General features: G+C 39.4%; 1 protein-coding gene across 1 annotated transcript in view; it reads left to right on the top strand.

The window, feature by feature from the left end:
- Positions 1–1,726: 1,726 nt before the first annotated feature.
- The window catches only part of LOC131959262 (ankyrin-3-like), a 138,827-nt gene continuing 122,248 nt past the window's right edge, over positions 1,727–18,305 (top strand). Inside the window, exon 1 of the mRNA XM_059324399.1 lies at positions 1,727–2,422. Coding sequence (XP_059180382.1) covers positions 2,306–2,422 — 117 coding nt within the window. The 5' untranslated portion in view covers positions 1,727–2,305. The remainder of the gene's footprint in view (positions 2,423–18,305) is intronic.

The following is an 18,305-nucleotide window of genomic DNA, read 5'->3' as shown; positions in this document are numbered from 1 at the left end:
AGTCGCTAATTGCACAGAAATCATAGCGGCATCCCCTGAAGGAATCTGAGTGTATCAATTTATTATGAATAATGCATCAGGATCTTAATAATTGATCCATGAGTGCACAGCAGCCTGCATGCACCTTTCCTGTTTATTTCTGAAACTCAAGTGGAAAATGTTTGTGGTTTTTTGATTAAAATATTTACATATATATGGTCAATCTATAGTGAAGGAATTCCCCAACAGGACAAAAAGTCTTCAAATAAAAGGTTTTACATTTACTTTGACATCTCAAATAACTTATTTGTTTTTATTTATAAGGTGCTGCACACACTGTACACATTAATAGTTTGCTCACTTAAACAAAATAATTTAAAAAGTTGATTTAATTAAAAATTCTGGCATCTTACAGCACTTTTTTTAAATTATTTTTTTTATTATATATATATATATATATATATATATATATATATATATATATATATATAAATTTTATTTCTATTTTATTTCTATTTTTTTCTATATTTTTACAGTAATATAATAGTAATATAATCATCCACATTTTTATTTAAAAAAACAAATCAAATTAGAACAAAATTAAGAGACAACTACTTTATTTTATTTTTTATTTAGATTTTTCTGTATTAAATTTGAAGAGAAATTATAAACCTCCATAAAGGTAACACTTAAGCACAGCATTTGTTTTCAATTTTTCCATCAATTTATTTATTTGTTTTTTTAGTACACATTTTTTTTTTTTTTAAAGCTGGCGTCTCCATGTACCAATGTTACAGCACCCTCTTTTTTCTGGATTAAATTAGTCAAATAATCAATTTTTCAACCTTTAATTGATCGTCTTTTTTTAGTACACAAATCTATATTCAAGCTTTTGCCAATGAGTATTGTGTTGTTTTGGGGGTTTCTGCACAAAATAAAAATAAAAAGTTAACACTGGCGTATATAACAACATTACACGACACACAACACAATATAAAGCTCCAACAGCAGCCTGAAAGTGACAAAGTGACAGTAGTTAAATCTATATTTAGCACTAAATGTCAATAACCATTTTATTGTTTTTCTTGCACATTATCTTTTTTTGCCAGGCTGGTCTTTTTAGCCTCTATTTTTGGATTCAGACTGTTTGTTTTTTGTTTGTTTTTTAATTACGAAAAGTGAATTTAGGTCACTGAAAGTTGCAGTCAGCTCTTTTTGGGAACAACAGTTGGAGTGAAGACAGTGAAGAGGCCGAGGAACAAGTTTCATAACACGAGCATCACTCGGACACCAGGAGAGAGAGTGTGAGTGTTAGTACTCTGTGTGAAGTATCATCCTCCTCTCTCTCTCTCTCTCTCTCTCTCTGTCTCTCTCTCTCTCTCTCTCTTTCTCTCTCTGTCTCTCTCTCTCTCTCTCTATTTCTCAATCTCTCTCTCTCTTTCTCTCTCTCTTTCTCTCTCTCTCTCTCTCTCTTTCTCTCTCTCTCTCTCTCTCTCTCTCTCTCTCTCTCTCTCTCTCTCTCTCTCTACTAAGCAGAGGTATTCATCCATGCCTCCTCCCTCCTTTCTCTCTCTGTCCCAGCTGCTCTCTCTACCTCTCTCTGCCTCCTCCTCTCTCACCACCCCTCCTCCTCCTCCTCCTCCTCCTATCTCAACCTCCTTTCCACCGTCATTTCCCTCCTGTTCATATGTCCCGGCGAGACGTTGCGGACAGACCGTGTGTGTATGTGTGTGTGTGTGTGTGTGTGTGTACATAGAGGATGGTGCTCAGGTGCAGCCGGCTCTGGGAACCAGTGAATCAGGCAGCAGGACCAGTTCATTCACCCAGACACCAGAGCTCTCTGCTGGGGTAGAAGCTGCAGCTTGAGCCCCTTTCTTTGGACCTCCAACCCTGGAGCGCTTTCTGTAACTGTGCTTTTTTATACATTATTCTCAATCAGGAGGACAATTTCGACTTACTGTGGAGGATATAAATAAAATGTTTTTGTATTTGCTGTAAGTGGCACTTTGTTTTTGCACTTTGAGCTGCTGAGAAGTGGCTGGAGACTGAGGAGCATGTCCTGCCTCTGCCCTGCCCCAAACTGGACCTCTGCACGCTGCTGAGGGAGATACTGAACAAAAGAAAAGAGGGGAAAACTCATAACGAGCAGAGGGAAAACCCCTAACCTCTCTTACATACATCTGCGAGGGCTCCTCCGTCGAGGATACAGGAGAAGAAATAATTATAGGAGCCGAGAAGAAAAATAAGAGGCTATAAAGAGGAGACTTCCATTCATCCCTCCTTCTTCTTGTTTCCCACCTGTGAGGATTAATTGGACTGGAGCAGCATGGCGCATGCCGCCTCGCAGCTGAAGAAAAAGGCGGATGAGAACCTCCAAGCTGTAGAGGATGAGAAGGAGAAGAAGAAGGCGGCGAGGAAGCGTTCCCGCGAAGCCAAGAAAAAGGTAGAGAGGGAGAAAGAGGAGAGAAGGAGGAATAAGAGCTGACACAGGGGAGACGGAGAGAAAGGGGCTTGAGACGTGTCGGTCTAGTGGAGGCTCTTTTGTCATGATGCAGCCTCCTCACACACACACACACACACACAAGCACATACACACCCAGAGTAATAAGACGGGTGGGTCCCAGTGGGGATACTGGGAGGGGGCTGGTGGGGGTGAGAAAGACACAGAAAGATGGATGAGTAGAGCGCTCGGACGGACGGGGAAGAAAAGAAAAGAAAAGATAACAGGATTAAGCAATAGAGGGCAGATTGGTATTTCAGGCAGTGGTGCTGCTATTAATATGTGGAGGAGACGGCTCACTCGTACGGCTGAGTTATAAAACATTTCCACTGGGCCGAGTGGTTCAGTGTAGGGCTTCAAAAGAAGAAAAATGTTCAAATATTTAACAAAAATCCTCAGTTTCTTGCACACAAACACACTTTTAATGTGTTTATTTTGCAATTAAACATCCTTATTTGTTCAATTTTGGCTGTCTTTGATGGGATGCTTGTTTGTGTGTGTACGTGTGTTTCCAAGTGTAGGTGTGTGTGTGTGTGTGTGTGTGTGTGTGTGTGTGTGTGTGTGTGTGTGTGTGTGTGTGTGTGTCTTGTCCTCAGCCAACCCGCTCTGTCTCCATGTTAACTTTTTTTTTGTAAAGTATGAAAACATTTTTCCACACAAAATCGTCTCTCTGCTTGATCTCCCTGTGCTAATATATAATAGTACTAATATGTGTGTGTGTGTGTGTGTGTGTGTGTGTTTGTGTGTGTGTATTTTCATGTGAAGTGTCTGTGTTTGTGCGCCAGAGCCAAAAACGTCAGCAGTCACACCCTGCGGTTAGGTGTGTGTGTGTGTGTGTGTGTGTGTGTGTGTGTGTGTGTGTGTGCGTTTGCGCACATGCGTCACCATGCAAGGATGAATTAAGACACACACACAAACATGCATATGAGGCGATCAATAGGTCTGAATGGCGATCAATATGTTGTGCAGAGACGGCTTCATTTGATGAAACGCTGCAGCTGAAGTTGAGGTTTTAGTGTGTGAAGAACTTTGTGTGTGTGTGTGTGTGTGTGTGTGTGTGTGTGTTTGTTTGTGTGACTAACTGAGATTTGGTCGTGTGGTGAGAAATAATTTGCCTGATTGTGGTTGTGCTGACATTTAGGTAGTGTGTGTGTGTGTGTGTGTGTGTGTTTGTGTGTGTTTTAAGCATGTGTGTGTGTAGAGCCCGAGGCTATCATTAGTCCGGGGTTAGCCACCTGTCACAGAGAGTCAATAGGAGCGACCTCATTTGCATCAAGGTCAACGTGGAGATAGAGAGGTGACTTCCAGAGGTTACAGGAAGTCAGAGGTAATAAGTTCTACCACAATAAAAGTAACGAGATGGTAAATTTCCTTCTTATTGAGACAAACGTTCTCTCGATCGAGGCTGTGTTTCTATTGAATAGAATTTTGAAGCGAAATTCTAAAATGTGGCATTAAAGAAAATGTGAATTAGTGAGTTTCCTTCAGCTGGTTTACAGCAAATAAACAGAGCTGCAGTAACGTACTTTGGTCAGAAGGTGGCAGTGTAATGTGTTGTTGCAGCAAACAAAAACAAGAATGGGGTTGCTGATCAAACAATTTTGGCTGCCCACAAGAGATAATATGTCTTTAGGAATTAGATTCAACTGGGCAACTTCTAATTGTTCTTTCATGTCAAGTCATGGGAGTTAAATGTTCGCTACGTCAGAACTTATACAGAAAAGGTGTTTCCATCTCCTGTTCAGAGCATTAACTATTTTTATAAAAAGACAAAAACCTCCTCAAGCGAGCATAAATAACTTGTATGCACATTTTCAAAAGTTTTATAGAATTTTTTGGTGTTTCCATTAAGCTTTTTTCATGAGAATCTTCAAAATGCTCAGAGAAATTACTTTATGGAAAGCTACAGCAAATTAGAGCAAAATAGTAGGTGGTTATGATGGGAATTAATATAAATTTGCACTATCCTTGTAGATGTTTGCTTGTGTTGTATGAACTGTCCGATATACGTTATTGTAGTTAAGCAATACCTAATCTCATGCAGAGTCCGTACATATTCTGCATATGAATACAGAATCTGTAGGCAACAGAACAAGGTTTTGGTGCTGGTTGGTGGTGTTTTTTGCGGTTGATGTCCGAGCAGTATTGATGAACCACATTTAAACGGATGTTGGTTGCATTCAGGCTGCATTCAATGCACTGGCTGCAATGATGAACCTTGTTTATTTTGCCTTTTTTGCTGAGTTTAAACTGGCTTCTTGTGGAACAATCCGGTCATAGACGTCATCTCCAAACTCCAGCTCCCTGGAGGTTGTATCGTCGTGAGATGAATGCTGATTGGTTCTAAAATTGTGCAATATTTAAGTATTATACAACTTGAATGACATTTGGAGAGCACAAACATCCACCAAGGCCATGTGCATATGATTCTGTGCAGTGGTAGCCAAGTAAAATTATGAAAATATAGTAAAAATACATGCAAGTATACTGTAAAGTTGTATTTTTTAACTTGTATCTGTCATTTTAACATCTAACTCAGTTATTTTTGTGCCTAAATCATAAGAAAATGTGTTGTTCTGGATGACAAGCAACATATTTTGTTGTTTATTCTTGAGAACTTAAAAAAATAGAAAGTCAAATTTAATTCCCTGTCCAACAAGTCCTTCAAATTAAAGGACAAATAGATTTCTTCATCTACTCTCATTGTGTAAATCACATAGATCGTAGGCTGTCACGTGAGCTCGCAAATCCCATGGTACCAAGTGTTTCCAACCCTCTGGTTTGTTAGATTGTGCAGCATGAAAAGTTGCACTCTATTTCATCATGATATAGATTTAAATACCTGCTTAACATCAGCATGTAAGTCCTCATTTTAACCTCTAACTCAGTTTGTGCCTAAATCTGACCAAATCATAAGAAAATGTTTTGTTCTGTGAATACAAACTACATCTTTTGTTGTTTATTTACGAGAACTTGTTGCATAATGGAAATTATTCACCAAGTAGAAAGTCTAATTTGACTCCCCATTAAAGGACAAATAGATTCACTTGTCAACTGCGTCCCGAAACTTTGTTCTCTCAACCAACAGATTTAACAACGTCCCGTTTCTTCAACCTTGGCCACCGAGAGATAATCGCCATAATTCGTCCTTGTCGTGTTAATCTGAACGGACACGAGGACGCTCTCCTCTTCTATGGATCAGCGGCTGCAGAATATTTCTATTTCAGCGTGTTTTTTCTCAGAAAACGATCATGGATTTGTAATTAATCCGATCTGTGTTTCTGCCACCAGTGTTCTAAATCACATTACGGCCAAATTCTGACACCCGTATCGATTCTGAAGGCATCAAATGGATCAATCCTCCTCAGCATGTACGATGAGTAACAGATCCACTGCAGGATGACGTGCTTTCATCTTTTCTGATTCCTAACCTTGAGGAGTGTGAATAAGTTGAATGTGAGCAGAGGAGCGGAGAGGTTTGACCTTGAAGCTGAGTCACAGATTTATCGTTGTCGATTAGAGCAACAGGTGAGGGCGACGTGTTGCTGAAGTCGTGTGTGTGTGTGTAGGGTGACATCAGCAGTTTCTGTGTGTGTAGCGTAATGTTTCTGGGAGGGTATCAGCTATCCTGGGATCACTCAAGGTAAATCCATAACACTGTCTGCTCAGGGACGCTGCTTGGCTTCACAGAGCAAAAAATATCCCTCTCCCTCCCCGGATCACATCACCTCAATTACCTTTTCTTTTCTTCTCTGTTGCTCGCCTCGCCTCACGTCTCTGACTCTCTTATCGACTCTTATTGTCTCCTCTCAGACCAAACAGGACGCTAGGTGTCACTGTTGTCCCCTTTTTTCTTGCAGCCAGTGACAGCAGCAAGGAGACTTTGATTGGGTAATTGATGAACAATAAATGGTGAAAAAATAAATTACTCCTACTGTAACCAAGCCTTATAGAGAATATAAAATAACAAAACGGAGGTGAATGTACGGCCAAAATACTCTTTATTCCGTTCGCCTTCAACAGCTTATCAACACAACACTATCCATCCACCCACCCACCCACCCACCCATCCATCCATCCACCCATCCATCCATCCATCCATCCATCCATCCATCCATCCATCCATCCATCCATCCATCATCCATCCATCCATCCATCCATCCATCCATCCATCCATCCATCTATCCATCCACCCACCCATCCATCCATCCATCTATCATCTATCCATCCATTCATCCATCCATCCACCCATCCATCCATCCATCCATCTATCATCCATCCATCTATCATCCATCTATCATCCATCCATCTATCATCCATCTATCATCCATCCATTCATCCATCCATCCATCCATCCACCCACCCACCCATCCATCCATCCATCCATCCATCCATCCATCCACCCACCCACCCACCCACCCACCCATCCATCCATCCATCCATCCATCCATCCATCCAAAAGGAACTTGGTTCAACACTAAACAGGAAACAGCCGAATGTGTTTCAGTTTAACAAGTAACTTTCAGCCGAATGTGTCCGTGGTTGAACTAAGTGTAAACTATCGCTCTCTGGTGACCACCAACAGGTTAAAGTACCCAGAACTACTTTTTTACCGAAAAACTGAACTTTTAAGAGGACAGAAGTGGCAGCCAACTTGTCCTTTCTCGTAGAATGCTAAAACAATCAAATGGTATGTTTAAAAATAATAGTTTTAGCTAGACAATGGAAAAAAACAGACAGTGTTTCAGCCCTTGGTCGTCTAAAAGTTAACATTAACCCATGTGTTGTCTGAGGGGTTAAAAACCAACCCGGCACTGTGTTTAAAAGCAAAGGAAACCTCCTTAATGATCTTTTCTCAACTTGTAATTCAATGACTTTTCCTAGAATGACCCCAACATGAGAAAAAGTTAAAATATAAAATTCTCTAAAAAATAGATTTAAAATCCAAAATAGATTTGGGTTTTACAATTCAACCAAGCTGCTTTATTTAAGGTTTTTCTTCTCATTTTTTAACCTTGGACAAGTTTAGACAACAGAAGGGTTAAATATTCTGAGTTTCAGGATTGTAACTGCTGATCTGTATACGTCTGTTTCTGCTTTTGTCCTCTTAAAAGTTTGTTTTTCTGGTTCAGCAGTTTATAAAAAGTAGTTCTGGTTCGTTAACCCGCTGGTGGTGCATTACACCACACAGCAGCTTTTAGACATTTTCCTTTTTTTTTGCTGGTGGACGAAATTGTCTAGCAGAGAGATTTTGATCTTGGTGTTAAGCCAGATTTAGAGTTCAGGAAATGACTGGTACCTGTTCGACTCTCCTGCATCCACACAGGAAAGAATTTGAAGGCTTATAAATCCCAAAACACATAAAGGTAAGATAACTGACAAAAGGTGCATTCCCATTAGGTATTTTTCCCTCTAGTGAGCCGATATTGGTGTGGCTTGGGAGAGAGGATCCGCCCAAGATCCGCCCAACTTAGTTCAGAAAGTACCTACCTCGGGTAGGAACTTTTCTGAGCCACTACTAACTAGTCGATGCTGATTGGTTGAGGCTGCGATTTCGCGCATATGTGATTCATTTGCAGACTGGTGCGGACTGGACGCTGAGGGGTTAACATCTCCTGCTCTGACTGCAGCTGAGAGAGACTGCTGCGGGATGACTGGGCCGCTTGTGAGTGCTTTGGGACGGCGCCTGCTGCTTGTAATGAAGAGTAGAAACAAGGCTACAAAAAGTCTCCAATAACACCAGAAAAAGTCGCTAGATTTGTCGCTAGTCACTTTTTTGAAAAAAAAAGTCACTAGAGGGGTCTGAATAGTCGCTAAATATAGAGACAAAGTTGGCAACACTGCTTTCCGCGTCGGTCTGTTCTCACATTCGGACTTACAAAAGTACCTGAACAGAGGCCGAGGGGAACTAACTAGTGGGTGGAGCCAAAACACTCAGCCGCTTTCCAAAAAGTACTCAGTGGAAACACGCCTTTAGGCTGAAGTTGCCAATTTATAAAGGATACCTATCTTCTTCTTGTATTTTCTGGAATCATGTCAGTATATTTGGCCATAATAGACATTTTACCACATAAACAGTGTACATTCACATTTCTTATATGCCTTAAATATTAGTGTGAAAGGCTCAGTTAACTCATTACACAACAACTTTACTGTATTTTCCTGTTTGTCTACTGATGTGACTGATATTACTGATGGATAGTTAACTTCAGATCACCTGTTTCTCCTTTAATGGATATCTGTGCCGTCATATTCTGCTCCCTCTCATTATTAGCACCATTGTTATTTCCTTATTTCAGCACAGGTTCAAACAGTGTCACCATCAGCGCTGACAACCAGCTGCTACGGGTCGTCACGCTCCGTTGCTCCTATTTATTTGGATTGCTGCACAAACCAATACATTTCAGGAGTAGTTAAGTATTATTATGTAATAATTGGTGGTCAATCTTTCTCTGAATTTAATTAATAATGTTTTCTTCTTGCTGCTACATTATATTTAAAACGCAATGCATCATTCCATGAAATATCATTCCTTTCATTCCACCTTTTTATTTTAAATTGATTTATAAATGCATTCCAGGACTATATATATATATATATATATATGGATATATAGTTGCAGTGATGTGTGCAGTGTGTTTATGGTTCTTACTGGAAGCCGTGCATTACGAGCACCACTGAGACCGATGCACCGTGCAGCAGCAGCAGCCATTAAAGCTATTGGCTGCATGCTTCAGATGCATACAGAATGTGCTGTTGAACTATAACATGCTGTGTTTTGAAGTCAGTGGAGCCTTCAGATCGGCTGTGAGTTGAGACTTCTCTGCACAGTCTTTAATATTCGTTCTGTTCTCCTCCTGTCCTGAAACATCATTTATTTTCTAACACCAACACTGATATTTGTGCAGAAAGCCATCTGTGCGCTGACCTTCCGAGGGTAATATTTCCTTCAGCGCAGACTGGAAATTGGCACCAGGGCCGAGTCGGCGTGTGTAACCAAATGGGCTCCGAGGCAGAGGAGTGTGATGAAAACACTCAGCCAGAACTGCTGGCATCACTTCCCGTCCTCCAGCCACTTTCCTTTTATCATTTAGGGAATCTCAGGCTTTTAGTGGCTTTAGTTTGGCTCCAGACTCCAGACCATCACGTCACCTCCGCTTCGTCCTCCGTCTTTAATAAAAACACTCACTCCTGATTAGGCCTTTCACGATAATTACTGTATCGACTCATCGTTCAATATATAAAAATAGACACAGTAGTTTTTTTCTGGACTCAATATATTGTTGTTTACATGCGTGACTTTTTGTGTTCTGTTTTAAGTAATGCTGCAAATGTTTGACAGGCAATACAAATCGCCAAAAAATAAAAAAATTCCCAAGCAGCCATTCCAGCTGTTTATATGTTATTTTAAGAATAAAATAATATAATACATAATGTTTATCTAAGTGCAAGTTTTTCTTAGAAGAGCCTGAAAGTCTACTTTATTTGTTTTGGTTGTAGTTTATGTATTTATGTTTTATTTATCTAGGATATTTTAATATTTCTTTTCTACATTTCAATTCCAATGTTTAATATTCTCAAGATTTAAAAATTCAGTGAGGATGTTAAAATTAACCCTAAAATGATCTGACTTCTCACTTGATTTATTTTTTAAGTAAACATTTTCATCATGAGTTCACGGTCTCACTTGTTAGTTTCAAGTCTTGGTGTTTATTTTGTAAATGATGGTCCCGTTTAGAGTCAAACAGGCGATAAAGCAGGGTATGTTTTTAGGGCGGGGCTACCATATGATTGACAGGCGTCTTCTTCAGAGTTAACTGGAACATTTTGGTCGATTAAAAACATCTTGTTGAACTTAGAGACACTCTAAGGAGTCGGACAGTCCTTTGCTTCTGTGCATGTACAAATATATACAAAAAACACAATACAGCGAACAGCCAAAATGCCTCAAACTCAAGTTTTCAAAACATCCACTGTTATCATTCAGTTAATGGTCAGAATCAGAAATACTTTGCTTTGTTACAGGTGCTGCTGTATAAAAATAGAAAGAAGTAATACTGTAAACAAATAACAGCACTCGACACTAAATCTACAACAATATAAATACAATTGCCAGTCTTAAGTAAATAAAGATATGTACAAATAGAAATATAAAATGTATAATAATTTGAAGTAAAATAAAATCGAGATATGGAAATATAGATCTGTACATATATGTAATAGCAGTGTACAAAATTAAATTATTGCACATGATTCATATAGAAATGGTCATTTAAAAATGTGACCAGATTCAGCAGGACGTCCTGGAATTTTAGGCATTTAACATACGATGTAGCCTTTTGAGACACACTAAATCTTTTACTGGCAAACCGAATAGTTTCAGTAGAATCAGTAGTCATGTTTCCATCAATGGATTTCTCTGAGCATGAGAAAAGCTTAATGAAAACACATATATTCTATAAAACTCCTCACAGGATGCTGATTGGTCAGAACTTCCAATTGTGCAAAACAAAAGCATTAGTTGGTGTCTCGTGAGATGGATTTGCCATCTAGTGCTCTGAAGATTCTTGCATGATCTCACAATACCGCAAGAATCCAGCTGCATGCCAAGGTAAAGTAAGTAACGGTAAAACAGAGACTGCTCATTTGACAACTTAACTGCTCATTTTGTTTCTCTACCTGAACGCATCAACCATCTCTTGCTGACTTGACCAAACATTCGCTGTGCACATATTTCAATACTCTAAACACTAAAACTCACAGCCTTAGCCACGTTCACACGGTCGTACTGAATCAAAGCTCGCTGTGGCACTTTGCAAGTTTGTTTTCTTCATCTACTCTCATTGTGTACGTCACATGGAGCGCAGACCGTCATGTGAGCATGCAAAGCCCACAAGACAAAGTGTTTCAGACCCTCTGGTTTGTTAGATTGTGTAGCATAAAAATCACCGTTTTGTGATTTGACAATTGCACTCTATTAAATTGTGATGTAGATTTAAATTTGATTAATGGTCTTAATACCTGCTAAACAATCAGTCCGTGGCCTAGAGGTTAGGAACCGGATTTGTATCCAGATGGTCCCCGGTTTGAATCCCAGGACTGACAGGTCAAGGACTGAAGTGCCCCTGAGCAAGGCACCTAATAATAATAATACATTGAATTTATAAGCGCCTGTCTAACACTCGAGGACACTGTAAAATAGTTTCAACAAGACACAAGAAATAAAACGAAACGAAGAGAGAACGATGCGGTTTCAGAAAATAATAAAACAAAGAAACAAAAGAAGTGGGGTGCAATCATACGGAGTAAGTTAATTGGAACAGATGAGTTTTGATTCTGGATTTGAATAGTAGGAGAGAGTCTGTGTTTCGGATGTCCAGTGAGATCCAGAGTTGGGGGGCAGAGCGGATGAAGGCTCTGCGGGCGGAGGGTACAGAGAGGTGGATGGAGGTGGCAGTGTGGAGGAGATCGGACAGATAAGGAGGGGCGAGGTAGTGGGTCGCCTTGAAGGTGTAGAGGAGGATTTTGTACTGGAAGCCAGTGGAGTAACCCCCCCCCCCCCACACACACACACACACACACACAGCTCCCCGGGGGCAGTTATGTGCTGCCCACTGCTCCTTGCATGATATGTTCACTTGTGAAACAAAAAAAGGAAGGGTTAAATGCAAAGGGTGAATTTCCCCATTATGGGATTAATAAAGTAATTAATCTTAAACATCAGCATGTAAGCTGGTTAGTACTAGTGCACATGCTGGTGTGGCTGCAGAGTCTCTTGGTTCTGCAGGACTTTTCTGAGAACCAAAATGAGAAGAAGTAATAGAATGAGAAGAAGTAGATGTCGTGGTTGTCTTTTATTTTGAGGAGAATTGGCTGCTTCTTCTGAGGTTTATTTTTGGGAAGGACTCGGTTCTGGCTGCTTCTTCTTCTTTTTCTTCATCTGCAGCCTCGACTCTATCCCCCCCCCTCTCTCTGTATCTCTCTTTATCTCTCTCTGCCTGCATCTCCGTCAGCTGGCAGAAGGCTGCATTGTTCTGCCACACTTCTGTTTCTGGGACTTGGGGGGGAGGAAGCAGGGTACACACACACACACACACACAAACACACACACACACACACACAGGTCCCTTGTGACCAGGCATTGTACCACTTTAATCCCCTGACACTTATTTAAGCCAAGATTCATATTTGAGGCCCACTCCTTCTTCCTGCTCTACATCTCTTTGTTCCCGATATGCTGCCAGATCAGCTGCCCAGTTAAATATTCACCCCTTTACATTTATTTATGATTATCTTTCCAGTCGTTTCTGTACAAATACACAGACACAGAAGCTTCTGTGAAGGTGTTAAGGAAGATAATACTGTCTGTTTGCAGAAAAATTGTCTGTTTTGTGGCTTTTTCTTTGTGTAGTAATTCAAAAACTTATTTTTGCAACCATGCAGAGAACTAAAATAACATTTTGAGTCTCATTTTTTGGGTCTTTGAATATTCCATACGCTCAAGAAGATTTACCAAGCTCAAAATTTCATGCATTGATCATCATGAAAAAAGTATGTAAAGTAGAAAAACAATGTTTCCAAATAAGCTTTTGTGCAAAATGCTTCAATAAATACTATCATTATAAAACTCATGCACTGATTGAGCAGGTTCGTTTTAGACTTTATGTGCTTACTGTACAGCTGAAATGATAAATTGATTAATAGATTTTTAAATAGTTTTAGTGATTTTTCAATCAAAAATGCAGTAAAAATCAGTTTTTCAAGCTTCTCATGTGAGAGGAGTTGCTGCTTTATGTTATCTCCCATTATACTAAACTGATTATCTTCACAGTTTTCTGACTTTTTATTAACTAAATCATTGATTGCTCAAGGATGTAATTGTCAGATTCATTCATGATGGAAATAATCGCAAGTTGCAGCCTGCATACTTAAATTATTCACTAACAAACAAACGATATGTGTGAAAAGCAGCTGCAGTCGTTTTAGCACAACTTCTTCTTGTTTGACAGCGACAGAAGCAGAGAGGAGATACTGACAGATAAAATAAAAGTGAGAAATGACTCAATAAAAGATCTGTTCGGCTCAGTCATCAGGGACTTGTCAACATTTTCCTCTGAGTCGTTCTCTCTGTTGTTGCAGAGTTTCCGTTGCCACTGACAGAAACTGAGTTGAAATAGAAACATTGGGCCTCATGCACCAACAACAATCTTTTAAATTTCTCTTATACTTTGTATAATTAAATCTACTCCAGATGTTTTTAACCATCCAAATGTGCTCTTAGATTCTGATTCTTCTGATTGATGAAACCACTCAATCAGAATTGTTTATTAGCACAGGTAACACCCCTTCAACTCTAAATAAGGGCACGTGCAAATACTCTGATACATGCCCAAGATTTGGAAAGATGCCGGCAAAAAAAAAAGGCTGTAAGAAGAACTTCAGCAGCAGTGAAATGAGCGTTTCTGTCACCTAGCTCCCCCTGGTGGTTCCAAGTGGTATTACTGTTGGTGTTGCTGCTGCAAAGAAGACTGTTCCCCTGAGAGTCTAAAGCCTGAAGAGGATGTTGGCGAAGCCCCTTTTCAGACCGCTGTTCATGCCGCGATATTTGTGATATTTTCTGAACGTCCCAGAGGCGTGAAGAGGGCACCAAGTCATCCTCTCTGTACCGCCTTCAGAGCTAGAAACAGAGGTGGTAAACTGGTGAGACTGTTTGAGGCGAGATTAATGTGAGCCAAGACGGAAATATGCAACGTACGTTATTTGTGTGACTAACTCTCTAGTAAAAAGAAAGGAACAGAAACCGACAGTAATCAAATCATGTTCTGCAAACTCCAGAACAACTTTGCTGAGTCCGTAGAATCTCTACACGACGTGCAGTTCTTCACCGTCATTGTTTTGAATGCAGCTGCAGTCACTTATTGTGCACGTACTGCTGCTACTTTGTTACACGCCACTACCCTCTTACTTTGTTCTGTGATGCCGGACTCCAACATGAATGGACGCCAATATTACACTGTTACAAAAACAGTATGACTGTCCTTAAGGTGACTGAGTAAGAGGCCACCGGACAAGAGTAAATCTTCACTTAATGTGTTTTTTAAATCAAGCTTTGCAAAATAAAAGCCTGCAAGCTGTTTTTTTGTGCTGTTGGATTAGTTACTAATATCAGCTGGTCCTGGATTGTTTTCATTTACACATTAGCAACGTGGCTATTGCTAGCAGCCTGGCTTTCCAAAGAAAGAAGGAAAAGAAACAACTTGTGTACAATTTATTTGCTAGTGTGATGAACTCTTCTGTGAGGTTTCCAACTGGAAATTAACTGGAAAATGAAAAACCCAGCATACAGGAAGAATACACAGTGAAATTATGTCATATAGGCATCATACTAGCAATATCTAAATACTAAAAAACTACAATTTTAATGCCTATATGTGTAGAATATGTACCAGGCTTTAGAAGAAAAAAAACATTTCAAAATAAAAGCCATGTAGCAAGGCTTTTATTTTGAAATAAATGCAGAACCATGTTGAGGAAAATTGATTAAATTTCACAGCTCCATAAATTAGTAGAGCACCGGAATTTAATTTTGGAAATTTGTTTGTATCTTGTTTGATTTTTCGTACTTATCAAACAGAGTTACAAGGGAAAGAAACCTATTTGTTGCAATGTATACGATTCTAAATAAAAGGAGGATATATATAGTTGAAGTAGGGAGCTCCAACATCTGACAGCACTCAGCAAAGACAACGTCGGAAACGAGGAACTTAGCCGAAGAGAGCGTTATGAATTATAGAAGTGACTCCATTATGGAGCGAGGGAGGAGAAACGACAGCTGGAGAACCGAGAGAGAGCAGAGATCTGAAAGGGAAGCAGAGGAATGAAGGAGGAGGAGAGGAGGAGCAGGAGAAGAGGGGAGAGGGGAGATGTGTTGGAGAGGGAGACTGTTGTTTTTATGCCACACAGACCTCCATGTTCACTGTAACATGGCTGTAAGGCTGCTGGGCCAGAGGATTGGTGCAGAGCCTGCCAAGCATCGTGATTGGTGGATGGGGGATGTGTGTGTGTGTGTGTGTGTGTGTGTGTGTGTGTGTGTGTGTGTGTGTGTGGGTGGAGGGGGGAGAGGTAACACATCCCCAACATACTGCAAAAAAGAGATAGGGGGGAGAGAGGAGAAGGAGGAGGAGGAAATCAAATTAAAATGGAGAGAGCATGCAGAGAGATGGAGGAGAGCGATTGATGATGAAGAGGCAGAAAAAAGAGGAAATTGGAGAGTGGGCAGAAAGAGAGAGAGGGAGAAGATGAGGATGTTGTTAGTCGTCGGGCCTTTTATCCTGCTTTCCTCCGCTCCCCTGCAGCTCTCGTCTCTCTCTCTAAAGTGGGAAATCGACACCAAGAACTGGGACGTTCATTCATTCATACCCACACACTCACATATCAGCAGATTAAACACACCACTGTTTTTCTGTTTTTCCTTTTCTGCAGCCAGATTAGTGTTTAACATGGTATATTTAATTAATCTGACTGAAACGAGACACTTCTTTGACTATATATGTGCAGCTTTATGAGTGCATTACATATAGGGTAAAAAATAAATTGCGTTCTTTGACGTTTTAATTAGTTTGAATTCATTCTCTTCTACTTTAGATCCATTGGTGTGACAGCCCTTCAGTTGCACTCGTGGAATCGGTCTTTGCACCGTTAAATAAATCTGAATTGTAACTTTTTAGGCACTTATTAAATGCCACAGCAAACACACGCCCAGGTGTAGGAGTGGATGGGGGCTGGGGCTTTTAAATCACAAGCCCAACCCAGAATGGTGTGATTTTTGTCGCCTAAATCGTAAATTAATTTGTCTGTAAATTGTGGATATTGTTTGGAGATGAGTCGTGTAATCGAGTGCTGCAGGAGGGATGTGTTTTTGTGAGACTCCCTCAAAATACGATGCTAAGTAGTATAAATGTGATGGGGAATAAGGAGTTCCTTATTCTGGCGTCCTTGTTCCGTGTACAAACAAATGTGAAAGATGTTATTTAAAGTAACGTCACGTAACTTTTCTGCATCTTTGTGTAACCAGCGTCACTTTTGGTAGTTCCATCGTCCTTGTAACTTCTTCACTTTGGGCATTTACATGCATTTAACCAGGAACTTACCCTAACTCTAACGTAAGAAAAGTAGTTTTTGGTGCCTTAACTGAATGAAACTAAAAAAGAGAAATGTAACGAAGCAGCGAGCAGCCGCTGAATGGGCTGATAACAACCTGCTGGACCTACTAGAAGGTGGAGTTAGCTTCTACTCACTCGTATAACGTCCAGATCTGTTGGATAAAGCCAATGGGATTGTTCTCTTGGTATTTTGTGCTGTAGGACAAAACATGAAATCTCTCTTTTGGCATCAACAAACACACCGACTTCGAGACGAGGGAACTGGTGCAAAAATGCAAAAAATGCCAACTCATTTCAGGGTCTGAGGACTCATTCCTGCAGTTTTCACTATCAATCAATCAATCAAACTTTATTTCTATAGCACTTTTCATACATATAACATGTAACGCAAAGTGCTTCACACACAATAAAACACATAGAAAATTATATAGATATATCAAATAACATAAAATTAAAATTAATAAATAAATGGATAGTAAAAATGTATAAAAAATAGATAATATTAATTATAAAATAGTAACGATAATAATAATAAATGTTATCATTACTAATAATATATTGATAAATAAAAAGATAGATAATATTTGATAATATATAGTAATGATAATATAATAATTTTAGCATAGTAAAGATAATTATTATTATTCTCATTACTGTTTTACAATTACTAACTCTTTTTTTAAATTATTATTACCATCATAAACCCAATTAAAGACTGTAGTAAAAATAGATATATAATTGAAAAAAATTAAAATAATAGTAAAAATAAATAAATAAAATATAGATCGATTAAACTCAGTTAAAGGCAGACTAAATAAATGGGTCTTGAGTTTGCTTATACATTTTCCAGGACATTCTTTGTGAAAAAAATAAACTGTGTGTGTCGTCACATGTCAGCGTGTCAGAATATTATGTTACAGAAATCAGCAGCAAAGAGATTCCAGCAGACGGAGGGAAACACTCGCAGATCATATGAGAGAAAAACATGTTTGATGTTTCAGCCCCCTCAGTGTGTGTGTGTGTGTGTGTGTGTGTGTGTCTGTGTGTCTGTGTGTGTGTGTGTGTGTGTGTGTGTGTCTGTGTCTGTGTCTGTGTGTGTGTGTGTGTGTGCGTCAGTGGGTGAGGTGCCACAGAATCACGACAGAGACAGGATGTGAGTCTGTGTGTGTGTGTTTGAGTCTCTCCTCTGTGTTCTCAGAGGGGAGCAGACATTTTGAAGGTGAGCAGCAGGGAGGAGACCTAGCCGACACACACACACACACACACACACACACACACACAGTTAACTGGAATATCTTTTCAGTCAGAGAAGTCTCGTCTAAGTGATATCAGGGAATCGGCTCTTGTGTTCAGAGGCCGGAACATTAAAAACTGTTGCAACAGGAACAGAGATAATCAGTGAGAAACTATTTTCCCCACATTAATATTTTGGTGTAAAATGCAATAAATCGGAAGACAAGTCCACATAATCATCGGGATGTCATTCAATTTAACGCATTGGACAGATAATTCATGTTTTTGTTTACTTATTTATTTTATTTTATTACTTCAAAGCCATTATTTGTATTAACGGTATTTTTTATTATTATTTATTATTTGAAATTATATTTAAATGTATTTATTTTACCACTTTATTATTATTATTATTATTTTATTTTAAGATG

Source organism: Centropristis striata, chromosome 21, assembly GCF_030273125.1.
Source record: "Centropristis striata isolate RG_2023a ecotype Rhode Island chromosome 21, C.striata_1.0, whole genome shotgun sequence".
Taxonomy (NCBI): Eukaryota; Metazoa; Chordata; class Actinopteri; order Perciformes; family Serranidae; genus Centropristis; species Centropristis striata.
Note: the sequence above shows the minus strand (reverse complement) of the source record. Positions and strands in the feature narration are given on the sequence as shown.